At 39.1% G+C, this 22,335-nt stretch overlaps 2 protein-coding genes and 1 long non-coding RNA gene across 7 annotated transcripts in view; 2 read left to right on the forward strand and 1 right to left on the reverse strand.

Moving 5' to 3' along the window:
* Positions 1–7,194, forward strand: part of pdca (phosducin a) — a 33,751-nt gene extending 26,557 nt beyond the window's left edge. Inside the window, exons 1-7 of one of the 3 annotated variants that reach the window (XM_067604889.1) lie at positions 1,274–1,392; positions 1,751–1,903; positions 3,769–3,829; positions 4,425–4,561; positions 4,831–5,050; positions 5,217–5,329; positions 6,553–7,194. In XM_067604889.1, coding sequence (XP_067460990.1) covers positions 3,781–3,829; positions 4,425–4,561; positions 4,831–5,050; positions 5,217–5,329; positions 6,553–6,741 — 708 coding nt within the window. In that variant the 5' untranslated portion in view covers positions 1,274–1,392; positions 1,751–1,903; positions 3,769–3,780 and the 3' untranslated portion in view covers positions 6,742–7,194. Of the gene's footprint in view, positions 1–1,273; positions 1,393–1,750; positions 1,904–3,768; positions 3,830–4,424; positions 4,562–4,830; positions 5,051–5,216; positions 5,330–6,552 lie in introns of those variants that run through there. The other 2 variants (XM_067604887.1, XM_067604888.1) reach the window with 2 other exon arrangements.
* Positions 1–21,824, forward strand: part of LOC137193628 (kinesin-associated protein 3-like) — a 48,381-nt gene extending 26,557 nt beyond the window's left edge. The window contains exons 1-21 of one of the 3 annotated variants that reach the window (XR_010930863.1): positions 7,945–8,956; positions 10,475–10,606; positions 11,110–11,267; positions 11,828–11,889; positions 12,383–12,524; positions 13,223–13,322; positions 13,414–13,538; positions 13,678–13,776; positions 14,054–14,232; positions 14,507–14,669; positions 14,865–14,965; positions 15,108–15,216; positions 16,132–16,244; positions 17,400–17,565; positions 17,891–18,016; positions 18,110–18,208; positions 18,353–18,438; positions 18,547–18,703; positions 19,278–19,362; positions 19,661–20,718; positions 20,836–21,824. Coding sequence is in view for 2 of the 3 variants with exons in the window: in XM_067604884.1 (XP_067460985.1) it covers positions 8,928–8,956; positions 10,475–10,606; positions 11,110–11,267; positions 11,828–11,889; positions 12,383–12,524; positions 13,223–13,322; positions 13,414–13,538; positions 13,678–13,776; positions 14,054–14,232; positions 14,507–14,669; positions 14,865–14,965; positions 15,108–15,216; positions 16,132–16,244; positions 17,400–17,565; positions 17,891–18,016; positions 18,110–18,208; positions 18,353–18,438; positions 18,547–18,703; positions 19,278–19,362; positions 19,661–19,763 (2,334 nt within the window). In the remaining variant the exon portion in view is untranslated. Of the gene's footprint in view, positions 1–7,944; positions 8,957–10,474; positions 10,607–11,109; positions 11,268–11,827; positions 11,890–12,382; positions 12,525–13,222; positions 13,323–13,413; positions 13,539–13,677; positions 13,777–14,053; positions 14,233–14,506; positions 14,670–14,864; positions 14,966–15,107; positions 15,217–16,131; positions 16,245–17,399; positions 17,566–17,890; positions 18,017–18,109; positions 18,209–18,352; positions 18,439–18,546; positions 18,704–19,277; positions 19,363–19,660 lie in introns of those variants that run through there. The other 2 variants (XM_067604884.1, XM_067604885.1) reach the window with 2 other exon arrangements.
* LOC137193632 (uncharacterized) lies at positions 10,989–16,853 on the reverse strand. The gene is made up of 3 exons (XR_010930864.1): positions 16,304–16,853; positions 14,065–14,211; positions 10,989–11,230 (listed from the first exon to the last, which is right to left on the reverse strand). It is a non-coding gene; the product is annotated as an uncharacterized lncRNA (long non-coding RNA).
* Positions 21,825–22,335: the final 511 nt, after the last annotated feature.

A 22,335-nucleotide genomic window follows, 5' to 3' on the forward strand; every position in this document is an offset into this window, starting at 1 on the left:
CAAAAAACATACTGATGGCTTATATCAGACAACAGTATAATGGTGCTTAGTGCTAAAAAAAACACATGTATAACTTGTATAATGTGGCAATGTTCACCGTGGTTACAACGTACTCAGCTGCCATTTCCAGTTTGAAAAGTGGTCCCTCCCCTTCCAGTCCCCTGACTGTTTTGAGTGTACCATCCAGGTACTCACAGTGCACTGCTTTTTTCCATACTTCTCAGTGTGAACACACTTATGCACTCAAAATGTTAAGTGTAAGTACAGAAGTATGCGATTTGAGACACAGGAAGTTGTTTATCTGTGAGACTCACTTATTAACAGTCTGTAATCAAGATCGGTGCAAACCCCTGTAAAACTGAGTCACAGGTGTTTTCAAAGGGAAGACTTTTCTTCGAAAGACCAATAGAAGCGTCCATCCATGCAGCATTGAAACTGACTGAGATTAACATGGAGCCAGTCACCATAAACTTATTCAACTCTATTCCAGCAACTACAAGTAATGGAAGATAATGTTATGTGGACAGGAGTATTATGTGTCTGTTGTTAAAAGCCAAACATTCCCATAAAAGTTGTGTTAAATGTATTAGCTGTTGTTACAAGAGTTTATGTTAATTCACTGAAATTACAGCAGCATGCAGTATAATGAATTATTAACATTACACTGCACTCAGTGATGTGGTTTTCTGGAGGAGTTGCTGTAGTTAGGTACAGTAACTAGCAGGCAGACTGTTGACCAGTGTTTTCAGTAAGCTAGCTCTTGGTCTGAGGTGGTGGGGTGTTTCCCAAGCCTAAAGGCAACACCCCGTACTCCTTATTTGGAAAGTCCTGGCTCCAAACAGAAAACATGGCAGCATCTCTGGACTTCAAACTGGATCCAGTGCAAGCCAGTGGGTTCAGCTTTTCACAGCCTATGGCTCTATAATTACCAAATTTTATTATTATCAAGCTTTTGGCTGCCAGCAAATCCAAAATTGGAAATCAGTTGGAATAAATGGAAAGAAAAAGGCATTTCAGAAATACATCACATACTGAATAACCACAATTTTAAGTCTTTAAATTAGATAATTTCAAAATATGGTATATCAAAATCTGAATACCTGAACTGTATTACATTACAACATGCTATACAGGAATCTATATCTATACACTATATTTGTCTACTATAAAATACATGTTTCTCACATAAAATCGAAAACAGAGGAAACCATCTGCCCTGGAAACGGCTCAGGATCCCCCAGGAAGAGCTGAGGGAGGATGTGGCTGGGACCACGTTTCAGACCTAGATAAATGAGAACAGAAAGAAAAGGGATGGGCGGAACTGACGACACCTGCCTAGTTTAACTTTGTATATTTAAACATCCACACATTCAGGAGAAGAATTTGAGGAAGGTGATTGAAGAAATGGCTAAATTAAAGGTGGCAGATCCTTATGTGTAGACTTGGTGGCTGTGCAATATTTAGTTTTTCTTTTTAGCATCTTAAAAGTCACACTCCATCAGTATTAGACCAATATATTTGGGCTTGTTTTATTCTAGCTGTCAATTGATCGTTGTAAATGTAAAAAAGAATTGCTACTTGTGCCTACTATGCCATCATTAATCCATAACACTGAGCATGGTATTACACCTAATCATCTTAGAGAACATATTACACTGAGTGATGATGAAGATGACAGTGAAGATAAAGCTTATTCTCTCATCTCTCTCCCCACCCTTTTCTAAATGTGTGTTCCCGTCTCTCCTGTCAGTTCTTTCTATGTGGACACACTACTCAGTGAACAGCTCGATTGATCACAAATAGATACAACAGACAAAGAAGTAAAGATTGAACAAACAAATACACTATAAGAAACTGACCAGCCTTAAAATTGACAAACACCAGTTCGACCTAAGACTCAAAGGTAAGAATTTCTGGCTGTTTAAGTTAGGTACCATGTAGATATTAGTACATTATGTTCAGCTCTCTATCATCTGTGTCTTAGTTACTGTTTTTTTTTTCTCTCCTCACAAAATTGAGTTCCTGACCTACATGTATAGTTCCTCCACACTAAAATAATTCTGTAAGAGACTGAGTTTATTTTATATTTATCACTATTTGGCAGTTGTGGTCACTTTGTTTGCAAGAAATTCACAATTAAATATAGTCTGTGTATTATTGCTGCAGCACCACATTATTGTCCAATTGCCCAGAAATGTGTATTTTGTCCTAAGCAGCACATGGCGACATATATTCTTATATTCACATTTATATGTGCTTACATAATCATTACTTTTGTGAAACCATTTGTTAAGTATGTATATGCTTTATTATTAAGTATATAAAACTATTGCACTTCAGAGGTGAAAGGCATATTACGCAGGATTTTCCTAAAAAAAAAAACAATGTATAAACTCCTACAAAACTAATCCCTCTCAATAATCACTTTGGACCCACTGCAAGTGTGTGGCAGTGTATCTACAAAGACTCTGCCCTCTGCATGTATTTTCTTATTATTTTACTGTGTTTGGGATGTTTCTGGGTGTCAACCTTTGGACAGTGGGTGTGTGGCAACATAGACAAGAGGAAGCTATGAACATGGCAGACACAGGGCCGATGTTCTGCATGTTCAACAGTAACGGCAGTGAGCAGTCATAGTCGACTGGAGTAAAGAATAACCTAAAGTCTGTTCCTCCTCCCGTCATGCATACAGGCACAGAGCAGAGGAGAGAGACGTTGAGCCAGGAGGAGGAGGCTGATTTTGAAAGTTGTGTTTATGGATAGCAACTGACAAATCCTGCATAGTATGCCTTTAAGTCCACTTCCTGAACTGCTAATTAAAACCAACCACGCAGGAAATGTATCGCTTTGCTAACATGAAGGAATTAGTCACCTCAGACTAATGAGCATCATCAGTTTTATGACTGACGCAGTGTTGATTAGGAAACTGTTGTTATTGACAGCTCAGCTGCATCAGCATAACAGCTTTCAATGTGGTCTTTAGGGGAGACGGGGTTTTAATTGTGCATATTCAGGATCACAACGATAGAATAAAACTTGTTTGGGTTACAAAATAGCAAACAGTAGGACAGGCTTAGCTAGCAAATTATGTCATATCACACACACACGCAATAAGCTGTCCTAAGCAACTGTACATGCCAAACTTCCAGTAATCTCAGCGTAATCTGATAAGCAAACTTCAGCCTAGCTCACAGTAAGTGGTTGTGACAACAGTGTGTCCAACAGTATGGACTGATGCACATGTAAACACACACACAATGTTGGAGTCAGGTTTTTGTGTAGAATATTGCAGTAACAGCTATGTCCACACTAAGATGGATAAATCAGAATTAGTCTTTTCCTCCCCATTTTGGCATTTAATCCACACGAAGACAGAATTTTTGTCACCCAAAAAAATGATGCTATAATAAATATTTTATTTTTGAAGGGGTATTTTTTCTCTGGAAATATGTGGAGAATGTGATGTCAAAACAAGACAAGTCAATGTAATTCTGCAACATACAATTTTAAGAAAGCAACATACAACATGGAATTAATATGCAGTTGAGGTACAAATTTGCAAAAAATCAAAATGCACACCTGTAGTACAGGTGCGTAGGACAGTTAGATCAAATAAGAAAGTGGTGAACTGACACTGATTTTACTAAAAAAGCAAAACTTGAGATCAATTTGTAACGTGGCTTTTAAAAGGCACATCACCTCACCTGAAAACTCTGGACCTGAAAACTCTGTTCAGACTATCCAGTTTGTTTGTTTTCTGTATTACAGGCTGCTAGCAGGATGTCTGGCTCCATCCAAGAAGAAGAGGATTTACCTGCCAATCACACAGGTCAGGGGCATGACCATGGATGTATATAGAGAACTGGATACAGTGTCAGAGGCGAGGCCCCGTTCATTCCTATGAAAGTTGCTCAGTGGCGCATGAAGCCAAAAAAGTTTGACTTCCGTGTATAAAATCACCCAGATCTTCCGCAATCATTGGGCACATAGAGCAAGCGCACTAGTGACTTTCACGGGCCGAGTCGACTACTTCTGGTTTAGCCCTCCGGCTAACTTGAATGGTGATAAAACAATTCAATTGTGTGGCTCTTTTAAGCTTTCAAAATGTGATTGGACCGAACGGATCAAATTCTGATAGTGAGACAAGTCATTTGGCAGGGGTTGTGATGCTCAGAAAAAATTATCCGCTGATTTACGGACGTCTCTTTCACAATGTAAGTCTATGGGAAAAAGTCTTTTTGGGCCCAACAGCATCACATGACGTAATTACACGGTTTGGCCGCTATGCCAAATTAGCTTCACAGCCCGGCGCTGTTCCTGGGAGCTTGGGCATAAGCCAGAAAGATGCAGTAGACATGAATTGCTAAAACATCTAGTCCTAATCTAGACTGACTGATTCTTCATGGTATGGTGTTTGTTTCCAGGTCCAAAAGGTGTCATTAATGACTGGCGAAGGTTTAAGTTGGACAGTGTGGATCAGACTGTCCCTTCAAATAAGAGAGAGCTGCTCAGACAGATGTCCACTCCACGAGAGGATGATAAGGAGAGACTCAACAGAAAGGTGGATAGAAACAAACACATAGAATTTGACTTGACAGATTTTGTAGTTAATCAGAGGATTAGAAAAGACACACACACAACAACAACAAACAACACAACAACAAAGAGTGCACAACACATACAGTAGGTCAAAACATGCACAAAACAAAAGAAGAGAATCAGTCACAGAGACAGCAACAAACATTTACAGGAAGACACAGATGTACACATTCAAACAGTGCACTGAACCAAAAAAACCTGAAGCTGTAACAGACATTTCCTCTTCTCTAGATGAGTGTTCAGGAGTATGAGCTGATCCAAGAGGAGGATGAACGTTGCCTGAAACGTTACAGAAAACAGTGCATGCAGGAAATGCACGAGCGCCTGAGCTTCGGTCCTAAGTTTGACGCGGTCTACGAGCTTGACAGTGGAGAGGCTTTTCTGGAAGTCATAGAGAAGGAACATCGTTTGACCCTGGTGGTAGTCCACATTTACGAGAACGGTGTCAAAGGTTTGATTATTTTTTATCATGTGTTTTTATCAAGTGTTTCAGTCATACTGTCTCATGTTACATTTTTAGTCTGATTGACTCCAGATATATCAATATGTAATAGTGGGATGGTTCATTCCTTTGCTTTGTGCTAATACTTGAAAATACATGATGTGTTTTTTGTCAGGCTGTGAACAGTTGAACTCATGTCTGGACTGTCTGGCTACAGAGTACTCCAGCGTTAAATTTTGTCGTATTGATGCTGTGGCGACAGGCGCAGCTGAGCGCTTCTCCTCCGAGGTTAGTAAACTGTTTCAAAACTAAAACAGCAAAGAAAATGTTTAAGGTAATATTATTAATAATAGGCTATAATAATAATTTATTCAGTTACAATAATCACTGTGTAGACATTAGGCTGTAGTATTAGCAGTAGCATCTGGTAGTTATTGTAGCAGAGTTTGTAGTAGCGGTGCTATGAATAACTGCAAGGTTATGAGATATGATCACTGAACCCTGTGAACAGCACTTGTCTAAACAGTGAGGATGGAGCACCAAAGAGACTGATACTTGATATCCAGAGAGTTTTTTTGCCTTGTCAAAACCAGAAGCAATAGAGCACATGTGTATGTTTGCATCATTACACAGTGCTGAGCATGATAACATGTTTTACCCTTTCTGACCAAAAAGTCCCAGGAACTATTGTACCAGAGGAAGTCCCTTTTGTGTATTCCTGTGTTCCTGCAGTGAAAATGCCCTCTATGTAGCCATGAAATGTATATTTAAGACACTTTTGCAATGTTCTCATTTTAAAGAGTCAGCTGAAAACAATAAAAAGTCAAAGACTTTGTTTCCCACCTTCCCACTAAGTTAACAGTAATTATCTTATTGGTTACATCTCATAACATCTGCCACCAACAGTTGACAGTTCACTCAACGAAAGTCTGCCTTTGTCTTTTTCAGTCTGAAATCAAGCACTCATTGTTTAAAAAAATCTCTTATTTTCGCAAATTAGCATCCACTATAAACAATAGCTGCATCAGATAGGTGTTCTCAGTTTGTTTACGCACACTGTATATGTCCCTATCAAATAAACCATAAATACATTTAAAAACTATGATTATTGAATGGTAAATATGCCACTGTTGTCATTGTAAACCACATCATGCTAGAATGGAAAGCTAGACAAGCATGGAAACAATAACTAAATGCATTTTATTAACTCAAATCCCTCAAAAAGTTTATATCTATAACATGAAGCTGAATTTTCAGTTGTACTCTTATACTTACAGGCTGTGATAACAAATGAATTATTTGGCTGACAGTTGTAATAGCTTTACTGAAATTAGATTAGCATTGACTTAAAAAATCCTTTTTATTAAAAAAAATGTAATTTCAATATTGTTATTGAAATAATGTGTTGCAACAAAGAATCATAGGAATGTTTGTGCTTTTGTTTGTGTGTACATCATCCTCAGAAACAACCTACAAGTAATATTGATTCCTGTTGAAACAAACCTCTCCAGGTCCTTCCTGCCCTGCTGGTGTACAAGGCTGGTGAGCTACTGGGTAATTTCCTGGCTGTTACCAAACACTTCAGTGAAGAGTTCTTTGCGACGGATGTGGAGGCATTTCTCAATCAATATGGTCTCCTGCCTGAAAAGGATTTCGCAGCATGTGCAGATGATGACGACGAGGGAGGGGAGGTAGAATAGAAGATGGAGGAAAGAGGAAAAAATGAGAGTTCTGAGGAGAGAGGATGAATGAGAGTGGACAAAAGAGAGTGGGAAAAGAGATGATATGAGAATAGCAGCAGGAGGGGAGATACGGAATACGGGTTAAGGAGACGAGAGCTGAAGGAATAGAAATGGTGGCGAGTAATGAAGGAGAGGAAGATAGTGGGATCAAAATAAAAAGGGAACGAGGAACTTGGTTAGTTGATGTCCATCATACAGTGTTCCAGTCATGACACAAACAAGAGTTAAGGAAGCATATACATAGCATGTGCAGAATAACACACAATAGCAAAGATCTACCGGCACACACTGAATACTGATTGTATATAGAAGCAGTTAGATGTAAGCCACATGGTGTGAGGAAGTCTGTGCTGAAATACTGCTTGGAAATCAGAATCATAGCTCTCCAATAAAAGGTGTCTTTAAAAAGTGCTCACTGTCTGTATCTTGTCTGTGAAATGTTGTACAGGCTCTATACACACATACATGCAAAATACAGGCAAATGTGTTTTTTCAAGTCCCACCACCGTAGTACAATAGTAACAATAGAAACTGAATCTGCCAGGCCAACTTTTCCATGAAGTGTTGATGAACCATCATCCATCCATCCCTGTACCACCCAGTCTACTTCACAGATACACTGCGGAATATTTCTTAGTTTTAACTGTGGGAGTGTGTTTACTGATTTGGTGATTTTCTCAACTGTGCCGAGTGCAAAATCACCTAAATGAGTTCATGTGTGTATGCAAAGAAAGTTTTATTTAGATTGACACCACAGGCATCCATAAACTCTCCTCACCAGCAGATTACTGGCCCACTTGTTAAGTTCTCAAGTAGATTTTAAAAATGAAAGTGGTCATATTTACTGAATTTAAATACAATTTACTTCAACATCCAAGTACGACTGGGAGTATTGTGTTTGTAGGAAACCTGTGATACACCCAAATTGTTGAAAAATAATATGTAATATGAATATAATGTAATAAAGTGCCTGAAAAGCAAAACAAACATCACATAGGCCAAGTCCATCAATCATGATAATTAAAACCACAAATGACTTATTTATTATTTGATAAATGCACAGTTGAATTCCTGCATGATCTGCCTGTCATACAACTGTAGCTTAAAGGAAGGAAACACTTCCAGTCAGTCGGTGTTGAAAACACTGCTGATCACCATCACTATCCATCACTCATGATGTGAACCTGGCATGAAGTTCTCTGAAAAGTTGTAGGAGAGGTAATTTTCTACTCATTCACATAACTAAAACCTGTAGGGTTGAAAGAAGAATTGAGAAAACATGGCCATCAGGGGTGCCATTAGTTATTTTTAAGCTAAACTAAAAAAAAATGTTTTAGAGTTGAGCACAGATAATATTGGTAGTTGCTATAGAAATGTTTATAGCCATAGTCTCTCCATATTTCTAATAGTTTGTCCCTTGATCGGTAACACAAATACATAACGTTTCCTGTTTGGGTTTGGTTGAATTTATGTTGTAAAGAGACACAATGGACTTGCTGTCAGATCAAGATGACAGTCTGAACAGACTTCAAGAGGGTGGAGATGGGTTCTGAATCATTGACCTCTTTATTTTTTCAAGGCACAGATTTTTTTATTTTAGAGTCGATGCATGTGTTTAGATCAAAGCAATTTAACAAATTATCGATCACAGCGTGTCACGCAATTCGCACTTCTGTCCGTTATGTAATTTAAACAATAATAACAATTAATTGCTGCAAAATATTGAAGTTTTGGCTCAGCTTGAGAGCAGTGGGAGTTGGGATGGTCTCTCTCTGGATTTAGCCCCACAAGCAGCTGCTGCCTCTCAACCTGCTGTACAAATGTCCATAGTTTGTCCAGGGTTAGTGCAAACTCAGGTATATACTAGTTAGCGATGTGCTGCCAGTCCCTTTAACTGAGGCGGCATGTATATGCAGCATGAGAAGAAATGCTGCCGGCTGGATGTGTAATGCATCCATGAGTCTGACTCAGGAAGAAGCTTTCCGGGGCGGAACGGAATCCATGTTTGTAGTCCGTCTGTGCTGTTTTGAGAGCGGTGTTAGCTATTACTGCACACGGATTTTAGTGGTCGTGATTTCAGGGATTCGTTGAATGCGACCGGCATAACAAATTAATCAAAATCGGAAACATTAACTTCGAGGAAGATGCAGGATGACGCGCGCTACCTCAAACGGTGAGACGTAACTAAGCTGTTAGCTCAGTGTTTTTGAGGAAGGGTAACGTAACGTTGTCAGCTAGCGTTAACCTCATCATACTAAGATGAAGATACAGCTAGTATCCATACAGAGACTTTAACAAACATAGATGAGAGTGAGGAGTGTTTGCTGTTGAGGTTCCGTTGTATATAGCTCTGGTGTGTGTGGTTCACTTGCACGGAGAGAAGCTCACACCAATTACAAGTCAAACTTCTGGGAATTTTATGTTATCGTTCCCGTTAGGAAACACGCATACTGATGGAAAATCACTTCAGTCCATCTGTAAATTAGTAAGACCCACTATTCAATTCGGCATATGCGTAATCCGCAGATAAGACACATGTTTAGAATAAACCCACATTTGCTTGCCTCGGCAATCATCTCTTCCCAAAACCGTTCATTCACGGAAGATAGCGCTAACTAATGCAAAGTAGGGATCATATCTGTGGGAACCAGTACGTGGCGAATATCCATAGTGCCGAATCCAATACAAGACCATAAGAAAATCATTAAAATATTTGATTCATTTTCAACCGACGTATATTTTCTCCGGTTAACTCAGCGACCTTTAACCGACAGATTGTTAAATGGGGTTTGGCATCATTACACGGGTCTGGATTATCTGGGCTATATCGTACAGTAGCCAGCAAGCTACTGTGAAACGGTGGCAAACTGCCTCGCTAATTAGCTTTAACTATCTTATGTCGATCTTGTTCACCGTTTAGCTGTTTACTCTGTGGGTTAGCTTCATCTCTCTAATGATCCAGCAGCTTTTTGGTGACATTTGCTAGCTAACCAGTCCAGTTTTATGTAGCATTATGTATCTGACTGGGCGTGTCTGCCCAGCTCTAACGTTATTGTGTTGATGGATGCATATAGTATGTTAACAATAATTCAGTAATATGTAATAACAGTATAATTAAATAATTCAAATTAAATGCTTTCAGTTTACTGACATGACAGTTAAAAAAACATATTGTCTACATCAAACACAAACCTCTTTGTGTATCACTTGTTTTTTATTAGATCAATTAACATCAAGTCAGATTGAGTAAAAATAGTTACACAATGAGGTTTATGATACATAATCATCAGTAATGTGGATATAATGACTACGTGGGTAAAAGCAAATAATAGAACAGCTAGAACAGTCTGATAAGTTCAAAAAATTACATCACTTTACTGTAATGCAGCCTTTAAAAACAGGAAAAAGCAACACTTATGCCCTGTCATGACATTACCATATCCAAAATCTAAGATGATATCTAGTCTCATATCATGATATCAATATAATATAAATGTATTGCCCAGCCCTAGCTACTGTCATATTCTAATCATAAGAAAGATATGATTGACGTCCTGCTACGTATTTATTGTGGAAGTCACTTATCCAGCATAATACAAGGGTTATTCAATATGTATCTACAAAGTTATGGAACCAATATGATGTTTTTGAGTTAGCGTTTAATTAACTGTTTGTCCATTACTACCCAAAGCAAAGTGACTGCGGGCAGTTTGGATGTCCATCCCACAGAGAAGGCCCTTGTGGTCCACTATGAGGTGGAAGCATCTATACTGGGAGAGAGTGGCGGTCATATGCTGGGGGAACGCAAGGAGGGACAAAAAATGTGAGTGTGATTTTCTACACTGAACTTCCATTCTGTCCCGTTTCCTCTCAGTCTATTGTTCCATCTCTTCCTCCTCCTCCACTTGAATTGAAATGGAGTGATACAATTCTTTTTGGTCTTGGCCTTTTTTTATGGTCACTTTTTATTTTCTCTTTGTATTATCTTCTTTCTGTCTCTCTGTTTTTCTTTTGTTCTCTACTGCTTTTCATTTATTTTCATCCTAATTTTGATTTTTTTATTCTGGCTAGTCCTTGAAATCATCATGGTGTTACTCTTATCCATTTAGACATATTATTTGATATTTGATTGGTATGCTGAAATGGTATGGACTCCTGTCATACCCCCCCCCACCCAAAAAAATACAGTTAGAACTCTCATAAGCTGTGTTTAATCACTAACAAGCTGTTTATTAATTCTTGTTTCAGGTATGCAAGCCTGTGGTCATATAAACCTGTTGGATGAAATCGACTGTTTATCTCTTTGTCTTCTCTCTCTCTCTCCAGTATTCGTGTGAAAAGTCTTTCTCCTAGTACAGATGTGGGAGCTTTGGCCAAGAAAGTGGTGGAGGAGTGTAAACTCATCCCTCCTTCCCGTTTGCCCCAGGTGGAGCAGCTCCTCTACTACCTGCAGAACAGGAAATCATCCCCAGTGGAGGGCAAAGGTCAGTCCTATCACCATCATTACACCCTTGCTCTAGAGTCTGAACATCAAAAGTTTCACCATTTTGATCACAATGCTCACATGAAGAATTCATTCATCTAGTCTGGCACCATACTCAGGCCAGATTGTCAACCTTGTACACATAAAACTTTACGTGAAAGCTTAATAAATATTGTTCAGTTGATTCAATTATTTTACTCATCGCTGGAATCCCTATCAGCTGATTCCTCGTTCAATGCAAAACATCACAGTATGGAAGGTACAAAATTGGGAATGTGTGTTGCTCATCACTGACTTTCAAACATAGGCAAACTTCAATTCACTAGCCTGCAAACATTTCAAAAACACTAATATTGCAATGGCATGTAAACACACTCACTGATAGTCCATGTAGATCCTGTTTCATATACGATATTGAATACACGATGTGGACATTCATGTGCAGATGCACAGAACATGAACAGAATTATAAACCATGTAATAAATGAATCAGAGCTTCAAGTTTTGAAGGAAATGCAGGAATGTTTTTATTGTTGGCTGTTTGTGTTTTTGTGTCACCAGTGGAGAAGAAAGAGAAAAGAACTGTGAAACCCAGAGAGCTGACACCGTTTGAAGGAATGGAGGTAACATCTTCCAGCACTGACTGACTTGGCCTGATTGTTCATGTATTTTGTTCCTTTATCACAGTTCACACTCACAAGTACGACGGCTCTGGACACAAGCGCACATCTGAGCTTTTTCCCACAATTTTCTAAATGAACCTCAACAACTAAAGCAGGAACACTGTTGCATTTTTGATGTGCTGGTCTGATTCATGCTAAATTTCATGCCAAAATGTGCACCAAAGTTGCACAGTGATATCTGACTGTCATAAACACAACTCCCAATTTGTGCAAATATGTTATTGTGACTGTGTTGGTGATACCATCAGATTTGCAACACCAGCGCTATGAATTCACATTTATTTGTTTCTAGTTAGAATATGGCTGGTGAAAGACTAAACCAGAAAAACTTCACATCTCTTGTTTATTTCATTTCAGTGGAATAGTGTGTCACGCCCAGTCAGTCCTCAGCCTGTAACAGTGTGTGTTTCTGTGTTAATGTTTGTCTGTGTAGTTGAACGAGGAGGCCAGTATAACCAGAGTAGATGAGTATATCGAGTTGCTCTATGAGGGCATCCCAGAGAAGATCAGAGGCTCTGCTCTCATTCTGCAGCTCGCTCGCAACCCTGATAACCTGGAGGAGCTGCTACACAATGGTAGAGTTTCACTTTACCTTCTACCACTGACATCTAGCAGTGTTTCTTACACCTGCATGCCTACATTTACATGCTCCCTTAAATCACTTGATAACAAATGAAGTCGCACATTTTGTCCTCATGGAGTGTTTTTATGTCTATGATCTCTTCTTCTCTTTTTTATTTTTTCTGTTGATAAATGATGAAGTTTTCCATATTACTAAATCATCTAAACATGCTGTTTCATTTAACATTTGATGTTGACATCAAGCTAAATTTTGAGTAGCATCTTTGATTAAAACCAAGTCAAATGTGATAAATAACCCTAAAGAAACCAGCAGCTTGTTGCACCAGCAGCAGTAAGTTGTATTTTGTGGTCAACATGAACTGCCATGATGTAACTAGTAAATGTCACACTAAATTCACAACTTTGTTCAGTTGCACATGTTTAGTCGGCCATGGAAATACTAAAGAAACTAATGATTCTGGCTCTCCACACTCCATTTTTATATGTTCTTCCATGACAACAGTTAATAAAGATGAACATACACCTGCACAGGGGAGGTGTAAATAAAGGTTTATCTTAATTTTGCATTGTAACAATCTTGTATGGTGCAGCCCAGTTTTTGTGTAATTCCTGGTGCAACAGGCTGCTGCACATGTGCCTGCTCTAGTCGTGTCACCTCATATGAAAATCGTGTGTGTCTGTGTGTGTGTAGAGGCAGCTCTAGGCGCTCTAGCCAGAGTTTTAAGGGAGGACTGGAAACAGAGTGTGGAGCTGGCTACCATCATCATTTACATCTTCTTCTGCTTCTCCAGGTAACTCACACACACAGTGGTACACACTCCAGTTTCTTGCTCTTCTTTTTCAGTCTCTGACAGAGCACATCTCCTCTCCTTTTCTCTCCAGCTTCTCCCAGTTTCATGGAGTGGTGAGCCACTATAAAATAGGTGCGTTGTGTATGAGTGTGGTGGAACATGAGCTGAAGAGACATGACGTGTGGCGTGAGGAGCTACGCAAGAAGAACAAGGCTTATATCCTTTCATCTGCTGTCATTTCGCCCCTCCTCTCCAGTTTTATATTACGTTTCTACCCTCGATCTGCATGACGTACCTCCTGATTTATTTTGTCTGTGTGTGTGCGATATACGTTCCTTAACACTCATTTGTGTACATGAGTCAGCACCAGAGAATGGCTCTCTAAGAAGAGACCAGGACAAGGCTCTGAGGAAATACCAGGCCCTTCTGGCTAAACAGGAGCAGCTGCTCAGAGGTAGGCTGGCCTTCCAAGTCTCATAGAGCTATTTCAATTTCAATCAATCAATAACACCAGAACTCATAGTAATGTCTCACCCTAAGCGTTACTCCTATGCATTACAAAAAAGCTGAAGGGATCAGGAAACACATTTGTAATGAAAAGTATGAATCAACATTTATAAAATTCGGAGACTTTTTAAAATTGTAACCAAAGAACGAGTTGAGTGATGCTACCAGAAGTTGTTCCTCCTGTTCCTCATCTCTTCCTCTCTGTGTCTTTCACCGTCTCCCAGTGTCTCTTTACCTCTTGTTGAACCTTGCTGAGGACACGAGGACGGAGCTGAAGATGAGGAATAAAAACATTGTTGGTCTGCTGGTCAAAGTTCTTGAACGGGATGACGAGGAGCTGCTGGTCCTGGTGGTTTCATTCCTCAAAAAACTGTCAATCTTCCTGGAGAACAAGAATGACATGGTGAGACATGTTAAGATGGAACAATCACATACCAGTAACTGAGAAAATAATGAACGATCCAATCAGTGAAAATAAATACATTTCAGTCCCAGTTGTGTATTTGTATTTGCATTGGAATTCTGCCTTGTCTGATGTCTTCTTCTTCTTCTTTTTGTATTTATTGCATTACCCTCAATATTTCTTCTGGTTTTATCCATACTATTCAGATCTTTCTGCTGTATTGACTGAGCTTCAGTCATCAGTTTGATGTAATGTGTTTGTGTGTGATTTGTAGGCGGAGGTGGATACTGTAGAACAACTGGCTCGCCTGGTTCCCTGTGACCATGAAGATCTGCTGAACCTGACTCTGCGTCTGCTGCTCAACCTCTCCTTTGACTCCGGACTCCGAGCTAAGATGGTGGAAGTTGGACTGTTGCCTAAACTGACCGGCTTGTTGGGTAACAATGCACACCAACAAATAATCTACACTGTCTACCTTTATGGTGCTCATTTATGTTCAGTTTATGTTGTGTCAGCAAGGTGTAGATGGTTGTATTATTTTCTCCAATACATTAAAAATTGCCAGTTTTTGGTCTTTCATTGATGAGTGTGAATATCTCGCCTGATGTTTGTGTGTGTTTGTTGTCATGCAGGTGATGAGAACAACCGTCAGGTAGTCATGCGCATCCTGTATCACATCAGCATTGACGACCGCTTCAAGGGCATGTTTGTTTACACTGATTGCATACCTCAGGTACAAAAATGTCCTGTGAAAATCACTTTAACTAACTAAAGGAATATGAACTGTTGATTTTCACTTTTATACTGACTTTGATATTACTACAGAGGTAAAATTGCGTGTGTGTGTGTGTGTGTGTGTGTGTGTGTGTGTCTAGCTTATGCAAATGCTGTATCATCACGGTGAGGAGGAAATTGAAGCTGAGCTCATCTCCATCTGCATCAACCTGGCTGCTAACAAGAGGAATGCACAACTGATGTGTGAAGGTATATTTTTATGAGCTGCTTTGTATGAGAGTACAGCACAGTTCACCTGTTCATGAGGAGGTGAACGTTCATGAGATGTCATCAGTAGTATAATCACTACCCCTCAAATTGCTATGTAAGGCAATCTGTTCTGATCCATTTTAGGGCAAATTTCATTCACTAAAATGTTACCAAAGAGTGAAAAGATGAATTTCACACAGCGGAGCTTCAAGTCCTGCTGTCAGAAATCAGCAAACAAATGTGTCAATGATCAGCATCAGTAGTCATATTAGAGGAGTTGAAACAATTGAAACATAAAGTTAGAGGCTAAAAACATCTTTCTAAAGCAAAGTACTCGATGACTGATATGAGAGGCGGTCATGTGACAGTCAGAGATATTAGAGGAGAGAATATTGAGACACAGAGGCAGCTGTTTCCAATAACTACTGAAATGTAGAAGTAGCCATGCTGAAATATGACAACTAAAAATAGTCAATTATAAACAACCTCAGTAAATGATCAAACCATGATGAAAAAAATACTGATTTTTGCTTTAAGTTGTATATCTAATTTTAGTCCATTTCATATTTCAACTTAAATTCAATCACATTGAGGCTGAAAGTGTTACAAGTGTTCTTGCCATGTGGAGAAAGGCAGACTGTTAATGATTTGTAGGACAGGTCTGGACCATGTCTAAGTTTTGTTCGTACCTAAGACAATGTAGTCATATGTGGTGCTTAATAATGAATCTGTACGATTGGTTCTTGCACAGGGCCCAGTATCCTGCTGTCTCTAAAGTCTTCAAGACCACTGTCACTTTTTTCAGAAGTAGATCTTCCATTCTCTGTCAGTGATGTTGTAGCCCTATTTAACTGATCTATGATGAGTAAAAGCATTATTACTGTTTTACAAGAGTCTGTTTGTCTCTGTCTGTAGGAAATGGGCTGAAGATGCTCATGAAGAGAGCTCTGAAGATAAAAGATTGCCTTCTGATGAAAATGATCAGAAACATCTCACAACATGACGGACCAATCAAACCACTCTTCATAGTGAGTTACAAATACAAAAGAAAGAAACATTTTTGTAGTTTTATCCTAAACTCTCTTACTTTTTTCTGTGAGGTGTTCCAAGTCAGATTCAACAACTTCTTTTAACTTCCTGAACTTGCTCGTTTCAGTCTGATGAATGTCACCTGTTCATGAGGAGGTGCACATTCATGAGATGTCATCATTAGCATAATCCACGCCCCTAAAATTGCCATATAAGGCTCCGTGTTTTGCTCTGTTTGTGGGTGAGTTTCATTCACAAAAAGTTCCCAAAGAGTAAAAACACGACACAGCTTCAAGTCCTGCTTTCAGAAATCAGAAGACAAAGACATAACAAATTTCAGAGTGTCAGTAGTAGGAGACCAAAACAATCAGAAAATATGACATGTAATCAGAGCAGCTCTGCACTGTGACAGAAATAAAGAGGGAATGGTTTGGCCTGAAGTTAGATGCTAAAAAACATCTTTCTAAAGCAAAGCGCTTCATGATGGGAGGCGGTCATGTGACAGTCGCTGAGATATTAGAGGTGAGAATATTCTCACCTTCAGTAGGTGATGTTACACTGTCAGCTGCAACACAACACCATACTGGCCAGAGACCTGCAGAGAGACACAGAGGAGAGAAGTTGCTGCACCAAAATATGACCATAAAAATGGATCAAATCTGAAAAACCTTTCAGTAAACTGACAGCCAGGATGATGATATTATGGTAGACAGATTGTTAATTTTGCATTTAAGTTTGATTTAGTTGCATATTTAATTTTTTTTCATTTTGGTATTATATCTAAATTCCAAATGAATTCAGGTTAGGACATTGTAATTGTCAAAGAGGTGTTTCTCCCTTGTGAAGAAAGGTGGAGATGATCTATTCATGATGTCTATAACAGCTCTGGAGAAAACTGATGAATGTCACAAATGTTCTTAAATCACTCATACATGCACCTTAACAAATCTGTTCATATGAATGCTTCTCACATGACGCCCAATGACTGTGATTAGGTTTAGCACAAGTTGTTGCTACATAACATTGTTGTTGTTATTAGTATTAGTATAATTATTACTGGCAGTGATAGTAGTGTTAGCAGCAGCAGCAGCAGCAGTCTTTTGTTTCACTGGAGGTTTTTATTGCCCCATGATGTGAATGTATGTCTCTGTTAGGACTATGTTGGTGACCTGGCAGCTGAGATCCGTGCAGAGGAAGAGGAGGAGTGGGTTCTGGAGTGTCTGGGTACTCTGGCCAACCTCACCATCCCTGACTTGGACTGGGAGTTGGTGCTGAAGGAGTACAACCTGGTACCCTACCTCAAAGACAGACTCAAACCAGGTGAGAATGGTGCTCTACAAATAGTTTAGAGTTGATAGTATCATTATTATTATTGTTATCAATCTTAATCTGAAACTCTTAGACTCTTGCCTTGAGAATTTTTTATTTTTTTTGACTCAGTACATGCTACGTGTGTGCTCTGTTGGCCTGGGTTGTTTAAGAGCCTCAGTTTATATTTCTATTTTTCTTTGCAGCATCTTATTTGCTTCTATAGAAATCCAAAAATGTATCTTAATGAGTTATGTCTTTTTAATCTGTCTGCATGTGTGTGTGTGTGTGTGTGTGTGTGTGTGTGTGTGTGTGTGTGTGTGTGTGTGTGTTTCAGGCTCAGCAGAGGATGACCTCATCCTAGAGGTGGTAATAATGATCGGAACAGTTTCCATGGATGATGCCTGTGCTGCCATGTTGGCCAAATCCGGCATAATTCCTGCCCTCATTGAGCTTTTGAATGGTAGCACACACACAGTTGCCTTTGTACAACATGTGTTTGAGACTTTTGTACAGTGTTACCACTTACTTCCTGTTTTGTGTTTGTTGAATGCAGCCCAACAGGAGGACGATGAGTTTGTGTGTCAGATTGTCTACGTCTTCTATCAGATGGTGTTTCACCAAGCAACACGAGACGTCATCATCAAAGACACCCGTATCCTTCCCACAGTGCCCTCTGTCTACTCCAGAATTAAAGATGAATGAAGTTAGCAGGTCCTCAAGATGAGGTGAGACAGACTGTAAAATCTTCTGCCTTTTTAAAGGATTTCCTGCTTTTTCCCTAACCTTCCCCCTCCAGAAGCTCCAGCCTACCTGATAGATCTGATGCACGACAAGAATGCAGAGATCAGAAAAGTGTGCGACAACACCCTTGATATTATAGCTGTAAGTGAAACGCACACATTACTGATGCAGTAAGTAACAAAAGTAACACATCAGGATAGTCGCATGTTCAGTTTTTCCCTAAATGTTTCCCTTTTATTAATCTTCCAGGAGTACGATGAGGAGTGGGGGAGAAAGATTCAGTCAGAGAAGTTCCGTTTCCATAACAACCAGTGGTTGGAGATGGTTGAGAGTCGCCAAGCTGATGAGTCTGAACCTTATCTCTATGATAACGACAACGACAGGACTGATCTGTTCTACAGCGCAGGTACACACACACATCACTGGACCGCGCATGCATACATTGTTAAGAAACATACACTGCAAAAAATGACAAGCCTTGTAGTTAGTTTTATCAAATATCAATGACCACAAAAGAGTTTTGAGTCAAATTGTCTGTAATGGTACAAAGTGTTGACTGCTGCGACATGAAACTGCTTCTTTATTTTACAATATTTAGTTCTATGCCGATGATTCCTGGTTTTTGTTTTCTATAAATATTTTTTTTTTATTTTTGAAAATACTCATTTAAAAAAGCAGCAAGTTTTTTCATCAGTACATCTTACATAGAGCTTTGAACATGGTTGGTATTGGGGGCTCCTTGACTGACTATTGGAATCATTGACATTTAGGCTGCAGCTCTGTTGTCTGTGAAGATGACTTGTCACTAGGCCCACAAGTGTAGCAGAGAACCCACTGACTAATACTGACGGGTTGAAACATACAATCACTATTTCCAACACTCATGTCCAGCATTTACTTCGATTGTGGAAAGTAGAGACAGGAGAGAGATGATTACTTGTGTAGAAATTACATTTTAATTGTGAAATTTGTGTGTTTAGATGGAATAACTCCAGGAGACGGTTCAGTCAGCCCAGATTTCTTCAGTGACCTTCAGCCTCAGAACGGAGACTTGCACCATACAGGGTGAGTAAAAATAACACCAGAAACACGAGCCATCTTCCAGCAGGTTCAGCTGGGTAGGGTGTGAGGGAAAATAACACAGCTACTAAATATTTGTCTGGAAAATACACCAATCTTATCAATAACTGTTGCAGCAATAATTCAAAATAGTCAAGTGGATTTATTTTACTTATAGAGCACATTTAAAAAACAACCAAAGTGATTACAGAGACATTCAAAGCACAATCAAATAAAAACACACATCATTTTGAAGATCAAAAAGTAAAAGTCTGTGTTAAAAAAACCCGACCTTGTTTTCCAGTGATGGCAACGATGTCTTCGACCAGACCAGCTCATCACCTGGACGACCAGCTACCGCCTATGGCTTCAGACCTGATGAGCAACCCTTCTATCAGTACTCATAGACACAAATACACACATGCCTGGTTTGTTAAATACTTCAGGATGTCATGTCATGTTAGATCCATTCCACACCATTACATCTTAAGCTCGACTTTCCAGTGTCTTGACTAAAGGCGTCACATTGGTGTAGTTAGTAAGTCAGTGGTCATTAATGCAGAAATACATTAGTGATAAGGACTCTCATGCTGCAGATGTTAAATAACCTGCAGCTCCATGCGCTCAGCTCTCATTCATTTCAGATTATGTTGAACAGATATGTAGTTAAGTCTTCCTTACCCACTGGCTGCAATCTCATTATGAGTGAGTGGCTCAGTAAATCATTTAAAGAATGTGAACATACTTAACATTTCTAATATATGTTTATCGGTTTTTGCATGTTTTTTTTTTCTATAAAATAATGAATATTTGTTGCCTTTTCAAATCCACTGAAGGAAAAAAACATTCAGTCAGATGTGTCCTCACATTCCACTGTTGAAAGGTTTGAGATCCACCAGTTTGACACCATGTCACCATGCTAACCTTAGTTCAAGTCATAGTCATTTTATGAACATGCACTACAATGTACATAGCTTTGTTTTGTCTGTGTCACTACTAAAAACGGCACATTGTAGTTGATCTTTCTTACAATCGAGGTTGCTTTCAAGCTGGCAGGTTAGGCCACACCTGCATGCAGACCAAGAAACTGTACCAGGATGCGTGTCCGGTGGTCTGAGATTGGTTTCAGATAAACTATGGTACAATCTGAGTGCAATCTTTGTTACCACAGGAAGGAACCACATGTCTACACAACATCAGTAGTGACATCTACACATGCAGCAGCTAGCAGTACTGGACACGCATCTCTGTTTTTCTGGTCTACTTACTTTATTTGTACTGATTAATAGGAGGAGATCAGGGAAACCAACTTCCTTGAATAAACTGGCTTTAGTCTATTAAATATGAAGAGAGGAAGCTCTGGTTTTCCATTCTGGCTGAATTTGTAAAAATATCCACAATCCACAGTGGCCCAGCTCTAGTTTTCTCATGGCTGTTTAAAGAGACTGCATCTAAATTCTTCATACTGCATACTAATAGTATGCAAGTTTTATTATATTGACCCCTTTTAACCATCCTATATGTTGGATTAATATTCAGTACATATTTGGACATTTAACCAGCTGGGACGTACGTCTTGTTTCTGCATGCAGGTTGGAGGAGAAGCCAGAACCTGTTCTGACATAATGAGTGTCATCTTGTACATTTGCTGAGCATACTGTATATTAAGCACTACATTGCTCATAATGCTTTTGGGTTCTCCCTGTTTTAACAGCAGCGAGAGCAGAAGACTTGTGCCATGGGGAGTGAATGTTTTTTTTCGTGTTGACATTAACTGGTGTGATTTCATGTTTATGGCTGTCTTGAGACTTGCCAGTGTCCTGCAGAATTTACTGTTACTGTTACTTTGACAATGTTTACTGTGTGTTCTTAGAGCTGTGGAGGGTTATTACAAGAACATGAGTACACTAACTGACAACAAGTAACATTTAAAATGCACCAAGGACTGTGACTACATACTCAGCAATTTAAAAACCAGGACTAGATTGAGCAATGTGGGCAGCGGAAATGAAAATGCTCCGTCTTGCCCTACAAATAAAGTTCCTTTGAGCAAGTCATATACTGCTAGACAACAACATGGTAGCTCACTTGTCTGTATATATGAATGTGAATCAGAACAGTATGAAGACACTCTTCAAAACAAATGTATTGTGCCATTGACCAAACTACATTCATCTTAATGAAGAGAAGAGGTCACACATGCTGTATTTGCAGGACACTGACAATTACCTAAATACTGTATTACTTTTAGGCATATTTGCACACATGGTAAAATTTTGATGCATGGTTATGTTTTTTATCATAAGTTATTGTTAATCTATGTACATTGTTGTGTTTTTTTATAATAGTTGAGTTTATTGCTACTTAACAAGACACTGTAAACAGAAGCAAGTACTGGACTATAGATATACTCCATCTCTCTCACTGTCTTTCATCCTCAGGTTCTTTAATAAAAACATTTCATATGACACATGACTGTTTTAATATCATACTGTGTTCACAGTTATATCTCGGACATTATAGGCACCCTGTGGAGTTTTCTTGTAAGTAAACACAATTTGGTATCCATTCACTTTTTCACACCAAACCCTGTACCTGTTGGGCCTGTCAAATGTTATAAATGCATTTCCTTTGGTTTGGTTTAGTTTATTGACAATATTCTAGTATAAACTAGCTGACATTCATCATGTAAAACTTTTTCCAGGAAGAAGCAGGGAAAAAAGTACAATAAACTCCCTCCAAAAAAATTACGTTATTAAAGGGACATTGCCATGTCTCATTACATATTGCTGCTGCTAACTGTCGGATCAGTGGAATAGCATGAAATCATGGCAGAAATGTGTAATGCATTACCTGTGTTCTCAAGCATGAAGGGCCCACTCATTAAAACAGTGCTCCATAGCGTTGCTAGTTGTCAGAAACTCCATAAACTCCATAAGGTTCTGTACCTTTAAATCAGCACTTAAAAATATGTATATA

Source organism: Thunnus thynnus, chromosome 12 (assembly GCF_963924715.1).
Source record: "Thunnus thynnus chromosome 12, fThuThy2.1, whole genome shotgun sequence".
NCBI lineage: Eukaryota > Metazoa > Chordata > Actinopteri > Scombriformes > Scombridae > Thunnus > Thunnus thynnus.